General features: G+C 32.3%; 1 protein-coding gene across 1 annotated transcript; it reads right to left on the reverse strand.

Moving 5' to 3' along the window:
- Window positions 1–181: 181 nt before the first annotated feature.
- LOC132718808 (glutamate receptor 4-like) lies at window positions 182–11,789 on the reverse strand. Its single transcript, XM_060702544.1, has 13 exons — window positions 11,701–11,789; window positions 10,141–10,323; window positions 9,379–9,675; window positions 7,515–7,714; window positions 7,104–7,160; window positions 6,645–6,769; window positions 6,165–6,291; window positions 5,783–5,896; window positions 4,802–4,969; window positions 3,281–3,511; window positions 1,970–2,787; window positions 910–1,101; window positions 182–339 (listed from the first exon to the last, which is right to left on the reverse strand). The coding sequence occupies exons 1-13, from the start codon at window positions 11,750–11,752 to the stop codon at window positions 255–257; spliced, it is 2,649 nt and encodes an 882-aa protein (XP_060558527.1). The 5' UTR covers window positions 11,753–11,789; the 3' UTR covers window positions 182–254.
- Between the last annotated feature and the right edge of the window lie 1,430 nt (window positions 11,790–13,219).

A 13,219-nucleotide genomic window follows, 5' to 3' on the forward strand; every position in this document is an offset into this window, starting at 1 on the left:
CTCACTTGCTATAGGGTTTGTCGCAAACCCATTATGTTGGTTTTGTCATGACACGGCTCATTTGTTATTTCTTTGTACAATTTAAAAACAGTGCAAATAATGGTCATAACGCAATGACACTTTCTGCGATTATATACACCTTGTTATTGTTATTATCTTAGCAGCCGATTTTTCTTTTTGCAATTTGCAAATACAAAAAAAAATGGCTTCGACCATCTCTGTGTAGGTCAGAATCACTACTTTTCTTGTTTCCTCTAGACTGTAGATTGTTTTCCTTCCGTTATCCCGTATATTAGTTTTTCCTCTGGACTTCTTTCATTCGACGAATTTTCCTCTTTCCTTGAAAGATAAAGAAAGCATTTCCCCACAATCAGTTTCACAAACTTTCGACATTTTCAAATTACGTATATATGAATAGATAAAATGAACACATTTTAATACAAAGAAATAACAAGTTCGGGTTGTTGTTTCCTTTCAGTAAAAGTTGTAAAATATTTCGCATCGTTTTCCGGTTGATGCAAAATTCATGGGTTTTTTATTTTTTGGAAAGGCTATTTATCTTTATTGCTTTTGAAGTTGCTTTACATCTTGAACGATATGGAACAAATTAAAAACAAAGATAATTAAAACATACCTTTGCAAAGAAAACGAGGAGTATAATTTTCTTAATGGTGTTATGCATCAATAACTAACTTTCATTTGAGCCGTGCCATGACAAAACCAACATAATGGATTTGCGACCAGCATGGATCCAGACCAGCCTGCGCATTCGCGCAGTCTGATCAGGATCCATGCTGTTCGCTTACAAACCATATTACAAGTAGAGAAACTGATAGCGAACAGCATGGATCCTGATCAGACTGCGCAAACCCACTATATTTGTTTTGTCATGGCACGGCTCAATTTTACCTTATTGCTGGAAAAGCACTATCTCTCTGTCCTAACACGTAGATTTTCTTGCATATAAAAAGCATCAGTGCTGCACCAAGTCCAAAGCTACCAACAATAAACACGCCGGCAGTGTGCTGTAGGTCAAACTCAATTTGTTTAGAACTTCTACTTTGGAAATCTTCATCACATTCACGGGTATTCTCCCACCATCTGTAAATTAGAGTGTACATCATTTTCTGTGTTTTAAAATTATCTTTATGACATAATATACATCATACATGTACATTATTTTACATTCAAATATTTGTTTATTAAGACACATTATGAGTAAGAAACGAATATTTTTTTACTTCTTTAGAAAAGGCAAATATGAGTATGATAACGTTTTAGAGCATTCATATGCTTGTCACCTGAAATAAGTAGCGCTAATTTTAAAATTATTTGTCATCTAGGTAGCAAAATGTAAACAATGTAGTAATTTGACTTCCATACAAAATTCTTAATCATTATAATTGTACTCATTGCCAAGAAGCAACAGAATAATAGACGGTTTAGATAATTGAATAACTTTTTGGAAACTATAGAAGCACACCAAATATAAACAGTTTTGAGAAATTTCTAAGGCATTATGGGCCTTTTATATCCTTTACATTTGTAAATTAGTAGTTAAGTAGTTCTAGCCTTTAAAAAGCAGTTTACAATATACTTGAATAAGTGACATTATGTCCATCAAAGTGTAAATGGCGAGTGAACAGGTAAAAATTAAATAAAAACTTAACATAGTGCCATATTAATTGTTTTCATGTTTATTAAGCATAAAATGATCAATAATTCGCATCACACAAAAAATATCATATCTCTCCTTAGGAATATGTCAGTAACCCGGTATGTTAGATTGATAAGTATATTCAAACAGTTCTTTCTTTTAATTTTTTAGGTTGTTTATTGTTCCCTAATATTTGTCATGCTAGTCACCATTATAAAAGTCAGCCTTCAGAACGACATATGTGTAGCTTAATTAGCTCATCTTAACAACACAAATGAGTGTTATGTCACGAACAAAGTTGTGAATACTTACTTTTTCCTTAAGGCTTGTATAAAGCCTTCCTCTTTAAGTACTAGCAATTCTATATTTAGTTGTGATTTAAATGGAGCCCCATTCATGATGGCGATTCCGTGCTCCTGAAGTAATATGGGTGCAGAAACAGATTGTGTCCTGCAATAGCGCTTTTCAGAATATAAATTTATCATTGAATCAAAGATAAAAGCTGCAGAACCGTCTTCAACTTTCTCCCTTCCTACTGTGGCGTTAGGGACAAGGCCCTTATTGTTGTCACGAGCTATCTTTTCCCATATTTGGTGATACACAGAACTCTCAGAAGATGTCTTCAGAAAGTTCATAGTGGCTGAGTTCTCAACGGTGTATATTTGTATATCGTCCCTTTCTGCCAACTGTTCGAAAGAATCAACTGGCTCTTCTAGATTTTTCTTCGTCAAGAAAGCTGCCATATTTGCAGTGTAAGTTGAAACTGTTATTAATACAAAGAACAAAAATCCTGTCGTCAAGATTCTTTGGGAAGTCTTTTTCGGTGAAAATTCACTTCCTTTCATAAGCAATGTGCCGAGGCAAAACCAAAGTGTAGATTTTAGAGTGAACATCCTCTGTTTGCTTCTGAAATCTAAAACGAAGTAGAGGATTGACACACCAAACGAAGAACCAATGATAGCCATCCACAGCTCGAGTGAGAACGGAGTAAGGAACTGGAAGATGCTGAGGACCTCTTCTGGCTTTGTTATCAGGATGTTGACACCAGTGCTGACTACACCAAGACTGAAATCGATTACGGATTGTCGTTGTGACGTTATAGAAATAGCACCCATACCTAACGTTGCGTTCTATAAAGAGAAACATATATTTAGAAATATTTTTTTTTACACAGCGGAACTCAAATCTAAGGTAGAGTTCTATAACAAACAATATTATTATTCGCAATAAAAAAACAAACAAAAAAAACTTATAACATTGTTATCCTATCATATAGGTAGGGCGGCCGTTCAATGCTTTAAGTGAGACAAACATGTAGTTTATGACTGACGGTATTAGATTATCTGTAACGTAACATACTTATTTTAATATCGGGGAGGGCCGATCGCTAATGTTGTAAGAACTTGGGCCCAACCCGTTTGCTTTTGCTGTTTAGAATACATATGAAATTTGTATCTGTATTGTATATACATGTATATAGCAATAAAATATGATTAAGCTAAGCTTATTTTAATGGGTTGGTATTTGTTAAATACATTAACATTGACAATTAAGGTTATTAGTGTTTTGTGTATTCACTTTCGTGTAAGGAAGGGTATTAAGAAATGTAAATATTTTAATTACCTGGGCAAGAATTGCTCCAACTATTCCTCCCCATTCGGCATCACTCGGGTCCCTTCCTCTATCCGTTCTTGGTCCTCCATATTCATTATTTGGTGATAAGATTATTTTGTAATTAAACTTTAAATCTTTGCTGATGCGATCCAATAGATCGATAGTGAATCCTTCGTATTGATCATTTCCTTTAAATTTTACACCTTTGGGCTCCGGTCTACGCATAACAAACGGTTCTTCCTAAAACCAAAATAGCATGCTACATGTGTTATAAAACTGATGCTTAACAAAAATTTCATCAACCATTAAGCGCAGAAGCAAATGTCTTAAGACGCATCTACAATGGCTGTCACATGTATTATTGCTTTTGCCAATATTTAAATGACAAAAATGCTGAAACAATCGTTCTTCAAGCAACTACCATTTTTAAAGATGTGATTTGCAATGTTTTGAAAACTCTTAGACTGCTTCAGACATATTAAATCACTTACCCTGCAGGCTCGAGTTTTACCTGCGTCTTCGTGTTTCTGCAGATATGTATGCACGAAAACAGGTTTATTAACCCTTTATTTTATTAAACATTAACCTTAAATGTTTTAAAAGAAATCTACACTGGCTATTGCTCTCGTTATTGCCAAAAATTTGATAACAAAATTACTGAAATAACCACGCTCTTCGACGGCGTGCTTTTTCGAAAACTAGGGCTTCAACCTTTTGAAACGTATAAATGAATATACTTGTGTTCAATGGGAATATAAATATCATTTCTTTCCGCAGTTTTTATCATATCATTATTTATTGAAATTCTAGTATGAAAAACAAACTCGAATTTGGTATCACAACAAGGGTCTGGCGTAAAGTTTGTATTAAGTAAACAATAATGCAACATATAAATGACTTCAACTGATTTTTATTTGACAATGCTTTAGGTAACCCAAACTTGTTACAAAAGAAGATTTAAATTGGCATACATAAGAGATGGAACTATATATAAGATTCTTAATATAAAAGGTCATATTAAAAATAAAAAGTTTTATTTAAAATATATGTTATTGTATTACTTCAATAGAATTATATTTTCTGCAAAAATATAAACGAGTACTACATTTTATTTATAGTAAGCAGAAAACGATAAAGACATTGCACTGCTAAGTGTGTAATGTTTCATTTGTTATGTGAAATTGTTGATCAATAATAACATAATTATACTCTGTTTACTAAGCAATCTGATGAACAAGAAGACTTAGTCGGTGAAGAACATCATCTCAAACTTCTTTCTTCTTTCAGAATTTTCACTTTAAAGATGTTGCTTTTTTGGGTTTTTTTTTTGTTTTTTTGTTTTTTTGTTTGTTTGTTTTTTTTTTTTTTTGGGGGGGGGGGGGTAAAGAAAGTTCGTAAATCAGTTAAAATGATTTTCAAAATTTTATTTTAAGCAACGATATGTTTTAAATTCTAAGACTGGATTCTCCTTCCCAACTAGGGTCTTCTTGCATTTGAAATAATTTTTTGAAAGTTGCTAGAGTTACTGACCAAAACAACGACAACTGGTTCAACATCTCTGAAAATTCCCCTAGATTCCCCTGCCTCCGTTTCATTTACATCCAGAAAGGTCAATCGGTCAGCTGGTTGTGGAATATATTCTGTTGTTATGTTGTTTTCTTCTATCTCGTATGGTTCAACCTTTTGCCATTCTCCGATCTTAAATATTCCGATAATGAAAAACATAACATCTTCAAATATTTTTCTCATTACACCAGTTTGCCATTCATAAAGCTACCCACACAGAACGGGGCTAAAAACATCAACATATTTGACAACAGTTATTAAATATACATAGAAGTAAAATTTGCAGTTTCAACGAGATAACTGTTACCTAACGTTGTCACGTTTCAGTTGACACAGATATTAACATTCCTATTAACAGACCCGTTAACATGCGAGCAGGACAGCTTGATGCATATAACACAATGTAAATGTCAATTTAAACCGGATTACCGATACAAAAGTATTTGTTGTTTTTTTTTCTTTCTCTTTATCTGTCTTTTTAGTGACATCATTTTCAATGACACAATGGCCAGGATAAAGAAACTTATCAAGCGCACAACTGTTCTACCCGCATGCAACCAGTGAACGGGTGTGTTTATAATTTAAGTCAATATTTACAAAATCAAACGTTACAACGGTTAACAATTACAGAAAATACATTGCATAAACTTAACTAAGATGGTTTTTTTCGTCGAAGAAGACATGTAGTATTCATCTAGTTCTATATAAATGTATGAGCTTGTGGTGAAAGTTTATATTTGGTGACATTTTATTTCAAAAACGCACATAATACAATTTGTGGGATGCTAGGCTAGAATGGCAATATCTATGCAAGTTAATCTGCATTTTTTCAGGCAGGCAACGTTTCTAATTACGATCCAGCGAACATGATTGTCACATACACAAGGCAAGCAAAGACATATGAAATATTCTTGCAAAATACAAAATTTTATGTATTTCACTTACCTTAGAAAACAAATTTGCACCACCATAATTGTAAAGAGATAAAGAATATCCGATCCTCGACCCTGTTGTTTTGTTAAACTCTACATATCCTGTTTCCCCACCAGCTATTCTTACCTGAAAGTTGTCAAATAGAATTTCTAATAAATTGATCATCATTTGTTCTTTATAATACAAATGTGCTACAATGCTAGTGACTACTACTGTTTTTGTTAAAGTTTTGTAACGATGTTTTTGAAGTGTTTTTCGGTGCAATCAGTTAAAATAATTTAAATATTCCATACAAATATTCTGTTTTGGATTTGATGACTTATTCGCGATTTTTTTTGTGAAACAGAAAATGTGAAAAAGGCCATTAAAAAAGAGGCTTGTGTCCAAAACATACATTTTTGAGTGCCTTTAGATAGATTTCCTTTGAGAAGGTGTTGATCTTTGTAGAGTCATTGTCTGTGATATAGTAATATTTGGCTTCATTTATAATTTGAGCCGCATCGGCAGCACCGTACCCGTACCTGAAAGCACAGGATGAAATGATTTTCATCTCCGATCTCAGAGCATTGACATAATTTGCATAATCTTTCCTGTCTTTCTATTATGTTCATTTACAAATATTTGTAAAAAGTGTCAAACAATAAACTTTGATGACAGATTTGAAGTTCAAGTACGTAAACGTGCAAAAGTAATGTAGATGTCTAATAGTTTACAAAGCTTGATATCAATGAAATGAAATTCGATTAAAGCTCGGCACACAGAAAATTTAGGAAACTAAAGTTCAATACAAAAAATATTGTATTTTTGTTATATATAAATGTGATTTGTAATATGATCATTTATAAGAATTTGTTGAATCTTTAAATGTATTTACCCGGTCTGAAAATTGTTTGAATTGTTACTGATGTCAGTGTATCTATACGCCAGCAGTTCACATTTGGCAGTAAACAGGCCTGTTCTGTACATGTTGATCTCCGACAAAGCCTTGAGGTGTACTGACTGTAACAAAAACAAGTCTATTTTATAAAATTACGGTGTTTTTAAGGTGGGAATATAATACATTTCAACATTAAGGGAATTCCATAAAAACCTAAACATGTATTAACAATCACAATAATACCGGTTTTATTTTACTTGACATAAAAGTTGTTATACAACTGATGATCATTCGCCCGAACATGAAAAAAAAACAAATTGAAAGAAGTGATTTAAGTACATTAAGGATTGTGGGATGAAATGATTGATGTCTCAAATGTCAATATTTAATTCTGTTAACTTAAAGCATTTATGGAGCTTTTTTTAAATCATAATTCTATGTATGGCAAACTCTTACTGGGTCAAGTATGAAGAAGCTGAAGCTCTCATCGACGAGCATCCGAAATAATTTTGCCTGAAATCAAACAGAATATGCCAATTGAACAATAGCAGTTTATAGATATACCAAAGTATTATATTATTGTATACATTGATGCAGGTAATTAAACAACTGCTCGGGGAAAAGTCTTTGAAAGTGTCTCGAAATGTCGAAATCGCTGTGCAAATTGATAAAAAGCACACAAAGCACCTGCATGCAATTGTCTCGGTACATCTTAAAGTACTTTTTCTTTTTTTCAAAAAAACGTGTGTGAATCTTAAACTATATTTCTAAAAGAATTATCAAAATTATATCTAAACAAAATTACATCATGTATTTAATGGAAAATTAATGCAATTCTTATTGTGTTCATAGTAGATATATATTTACTTGTTCTAAAACCATCTGTATAAGATTATATTTGTCATCTCTTGGGCTACATATTACAATCTTCTTTTGTTCCAGGAGTTGAACATTTCTGAGTACTTCATCGGTACTCTCTTTCATTTTGTCCTCCTTCTGATATCTTAATGTATATGATATAGGTGATATGTTATGTTCCACCATTTGATGAGCTAGATTCTGACACTCTGAAATTTGAGAATGATTATCGTTGTATATTTGCCAGAAGGACATCTCGAACTAACATGTTTGGTCTATGTGACTGAATTTAGAATTTTATAAGATGGCAACGTCAATTTGACTGTATAGTAAATTTCATGATTATCTACAAAGTTCTGGAAGCAAGGTCACGAGAATCGGAATATCTCAGTATTGGAATAAGAAAGTGGAACTGGCGGATTTGTTTAATTAGGTGCCTTGTTTACAGAGTAAAATCAACAGAATAATTTTTCACAAGCCTCCTTGCAGAGGCTGTCTGGAAGGAACTGGAGTCAATGATTTCAACAGACTATGAGAATTAGAAAAAGATATGTATGGCTATGTTGAAAAGATGCACCTAAACTCGTAATATATGAACTATCAAATAACTTGATAAGTTTAAATGAAATCAAAATAGCATTATTATTATCATTTCGGAATACTAGCATTTCTAGCCCCATGTGACATTATAACTCTCTACACCGGTTTCAAATACTTTAAATATTTAATAGTATTAAATGGAAATTGAATTTAATTTTAATATTTCACCCAGTGTGACTCGATGATTTATGTAATATTTCACCCAAAAGAAACTTCATGTCATGTCTGTCATCGGAATATGGAAATGTAATGAATTATACATTTAGTCAGTATTGAAAAAAAAAATCATGTTCAGGAATTGTATTTTTCACATGTTTCGCCTACCTTCTAACTGACATTTATTATCATGTGATTCCATCAATTTATGAAATATATTTTGTAATATAAGGTCGTATAAAATTACACAAAATTGTATAGTTCCATACTGACATAAATATCTGAAAAAAGTGTCCCGTCGGAAGCATTAAAAACAGCAAACTTTACACGAAAATTGTTGATTCTTTGTCATTGAGTCTGCACATGAGATATAATGAAAAAGTGCAACACCCCTTATGCCCTAATCCCTGAAAAGCTTATTAAAAGTGAAGCAAGTCAGAAATGTTGGATTACGGCCTTTAGATTATAATTCATATTTATATTATGGAGATGATCAAAATAGATAAAGGAGTTGACTTTAAATTTAATTGTCATATAAAGAACTAACACAACATGATTGTTAGTCGAAGACATGTATCAGCAACAATAGCTGAAATCGCAGTCCAGCCGGGTATTTGATTTTTATCGTGAAATAGACGCCGTCTTGAACAATCGAGCTTATATTACTTCTTGCAAGAGAAATATTCCGGATATTATTTATACCGCAGGGGCTTACACACTGATTTTGAATATATTGTTTCGTCTCTATATATAGGTAACCAATAAAAACCACTCGGCGGGTGACGTGCCCAGTAGGTGCCCCTTTTTAGGTCTTTTGTTGGCCGTTTTGTTATCATTTGGTATTTAATTCCTCATTCTGATTGAATAGGCACTGTATTATAGGTAGAAATTGTGAAATCGTGGTAATGGTATATGCTGCAATCCAGGAACGGCGGCAATAAAGACCTAAAAGAATTTTAGTTTCGTTTTTGTAGATATACTGGCTTGTACATAGAATGTTACGAATTACATGATATATTTAGAGCAGTAATACGCCTAAACCTAAAATTAATGTGGTTTTTCGCAACAAAATAGATAATTTAAGTTTCAAATCTGCTGTCAATATCCAGTTCCCTACCTTGATTTTCTCGTGGATGCTCTGGCATGATCATGACAGCACTTTCCCAGTTCTTTAATATAAAATAATCGACAATGGCTCCATTGATTTCTTTCATCGGAGGACGTACTTCAACAATATTCTTCCACTTGACCTTTGAATCTACAAGACTGATATCAGACCAGTCAAAACCAGTATAGTCAGTGACAACATATGGTATTCCATGGTGTTCCAGTATCATCGCCAGATTTTGATAGAAAGGGCCAACCACAACGGATAAACCTACATCGGTTTTCGTGTTGGCTTGAAAAGTGATTGCTGAAGAATTGATTGAATATTCAAAAATGTTAGCAAAATGCAAATTATTCGTTTCTATTAATTTAAGAATCGTATTCAAAATCATTTTACGTAACAAATATTATTCCTACTTCGTGACCATGAAAACACTAGAGTTAAGGATATATGAAATACGAAATTAAAGAAGAGATATTAGCGAAAACTAAATATATATAATGGTTCAAATTAGTAGTTACGATCATTTTAAAATTTTGCACAGGAGGACTTGAAAACAAATACATGTATATAGGAAGACAACTTTTATACGGTTTCAACAAAGAAAAAAAAACTTACAAGAATAGCAGGTAAATATGTGTGAGTAAGTATTAACACTTTAAAGACTTAAAATATTTCAGAGATTGTTGTAAGTAAAATTTTCTAGAACAACTTAAAGCAATGTTGTTAATTTTCCCGACCAATGGTACTTCATACATGTCATAGACTTACCTTGATCAATTCCGTGTTTTATTTCAGTCCAACCTGACTTTGGAATTTGTAAAACATCGTCAACATTCAAGCTGACGCTATTTGGCGTACTGAAACATTTGCTTACTTTATCGTTAGTTACGGTGCTAAAGGCATCAAAATCTTTCTGTAGCGGAGAATCCCCCGCTTTCGGACTCAAAATTCCTGAAAATTGTAAACAAAATACATACCTGTGTTTAACTCTTTAAAGATATAAGTCGACATAGAAGTTTTAATTACATTTTCACATGACTTCATTTAATTGAAATGCTCGTCTCGCTCGAGCTCTTTACAGATGGTATTTGCTCTATGTATTATTAACTTTATGGTAGTGTTTGCGTTGTCTTTTGCTTTAAAACTGATAAAAGTTGATTTTCGAATTTCAAACTGTAGGGAAATTAGCAAGCCAAATTAAGAATACCGTCTTAATTATTAATTTTCAAATTTTCTTAATTACATTTACACGTCAACAATCTATGAAATATCAACGAATTTGAATTGGTATATCTATAATTGAAACTTTTTTAATGGCAAATAAGCAAACTGAAAGTGCGTTATGATATTTTGACTGGAATATAAGTCATTCTTTGACAGGCGTGTTGACATCTGCCGCGAGTATAATGGAAACAATTATCTATACAGGATTGCAGTAGTGGTTACTGCTGGGATCATAATTACTATAACTGGTGTTGTAATTATATGGCTTGTCGTGTTGTTTTAATCCATTATCTATAACATTAAACAGTAAATACCACTAAAGTACAACTATTTATTAATAAATGTTCTGTTAAAAACACACAGAGTAACGGAAAATGTTTCTAGTGACCACATAATATAATGTTTTCATGGGTTTTGGTACAGTAATGTTTAGGAATTGATAATCGAACAGTATGTTTCCAGAACTTATTTTTCAATCGGAAAAGAAGTGCTTATGGTCAATAAGGGCAAATGTTCCTGTTGATTTGGTTGGTTATGATGTTATTGTTTCTGTTGTTCCTGCTGCCACACCTGATGGTAATACAAATTTGGTTTTTGTTTTGTTGTTGTTTTTGGGGGGGGGGTTGTTTTTGCATTACGTTAACATTAAGGTATAGTTAATTATCCAAACCTTTGCAAAAAGCTTATACAATGCATTTGGAACATAACAAAACTGATCAAGAAGTCAAAATAAAATTGATAAAACATTATATAATAATAAAAGCGATATATTCTTCAAAATATTCTAGTTATTGCAAAAACAATAAAAAATTAACATTATGGTTATTATTATTTTCATATTTCAAAGAAACGTGGGAAGATTCAATCAAACAAATAAATTCATCACAGTGTCCCCACCATTTCCATTTGCTCTGTTCTGTTTCAAGACACTAAGTTTCTTTTAAACACATCTTCAGTTTTGCTTGTTAGCATCAATATACACCACCTTGAACATTATTTAGAGATAAGAACATTTTAGGAGGTTTATTTCGTTTTCTAAATAACGATTTATCGTTATGCTCTTGAAATATATCTGAATTAACAAGAATCCTTTGTAGATCTTACCTATCACAAAATCAAGTGTAGTGCACTGTATACTTCCATCGACTGAAACCATGGAAATCACGATAAGTATGAAACATTGTACAGTTGACATGGCTGCAATGTAAATCAAGATATCTTGTAATGTAGTGAAGTGTTAAATCGTATTCGGTTGTAAAATAAGAAGTAAGAACTGTCAATTTCTAGTCGGAAAAGGTCATTTTGTTTGTTTGTATGTTCATGTATGTTTGATTGAGTTTTATCATTATTATTTCAGGCACGAACGGGCACCTGAGTAGAACCACCGACGTTCCATAAGCTAACTGGATAGCATCCTCACAGGAAAAGATCAGCAAGAATACTAAGAGAGCGAGGTCATAGTACATGAACAGTGTGCGAATAAGCTATTAGACTGGAAGTAAAATTTGAACATATATAGATAGATCATAATCACGCCAAGCACTCTATAGTAAAGTTGTCTATATGTTAGTGACATGTCATTAATATCTGATTCACAGCAGGGTTAAAATATACCATGTTTCTGAGAAATGCTCATATATGTTTCTTTAGCTAATAGAAATGATACAACTACAATAGATTTATAAAGATATTTTGTATCAAACTGCACATATATTTTTGTCGTTTTATGAATCATTGTTAGAGTGATCATTTAATGTAAGTCAATATACAGGATTGTTGTAACAATTTTAATAATTTTATCTGTTTTATGAGGCGAAGAGATTGGATTGGCGATTAAAAATCCACTAATTATTCTATGAAATGTAATCATAATATAACATGGATATTAAATACAAATATAGCATTTATGAACATATATCCTAATATATTTTGAAATCTAAAAAATGCATTATTTTGATGTATATTAAATTATTGATTACGGTTTTTCAAAATGACTGTTTTGATTCATTGATTTCGTACATTCCTGCCTTTTATGTTGCATTGTCGAAAACATTACTTCTGTATATTTTTACTTAGGAGATATTGATTAATCAATGGATGCATTGCGTTATGTACGACTAACACACTGAAGTATTGTCGGAGCAAAATTTTTATCTCAGGGTTTGCATTTGTTATCATAATTATATCCACGTGACATTCGTTAAACTTATCATAACAGTGCGGACGTTCTGCACGTCACAAGAGACGCCAATTTGCTCCAACATTCTGCAAGAGTGATTAATATAAGTCCCTTCGGAGGCCAATCAATCATGAAACAAGTGAGTGTACAGTAAGTATGAGACAAGTATTTACAGAACTTGGTTTGTACTGTTGCTTTAATTAATTATCTTATTTCCATTAGATGATGTATCATTTTGTCATTATATATCATAATGTTTGAATCACTTATTTATATCCTAGAATCAATAATTCTGTACTGTAAACAGCCATAAGTCAGAAATAGTACTATGAAGCGTTGGTATGGGATATTCGTGGATGAAAATGGAAATGTTCCTTGTTTGCAGCTTGGTCCACTCTTTCATATGAACAATGGTCAAAATATTGGTACAAGAGATACTAGTAA

This window comes from Ruditapes philippinarum, unplaced genomic scaffold (assembly GCF_026571515.1).
Source record: "Ruditapes philippinarum isolate M1 unplaced genomic scaffold, ASM2657151v2 ctg15039_1_1_1_1, whole genome shotgun sequence".
NCBI classification, from domain to species: domain Eukaryota; kingdom Metazoa; phylum Mollusca; class Bivalvia; order Venerida; family Veneridae; genus Ruditapes; species Ruditapes philippinarum.

Coding starts and splice junctions, on each gene's coding strand:
- LOC132718808 (XM_060702544.1), bottom strand. CDS start 11,752: ATGGTTTCAGTCGATGGAAGTATACAGTGCACTACACTTGATTTTGTG. Junction 5,897..6,164: donor ATCTAAAGGCACTCAAAAAT/GTATGTTTTGGA, acceptor GACAACTTTCAG/GTAAGAATAGCTGGTGGGGA. Junction 4,970..5,782: donor GTGCAAATTTGTTTTCTAAG/GTAAGTGAAATA, acceptor GGAATATTTAAG/ATCGGAGAATGGCAAAAGGT.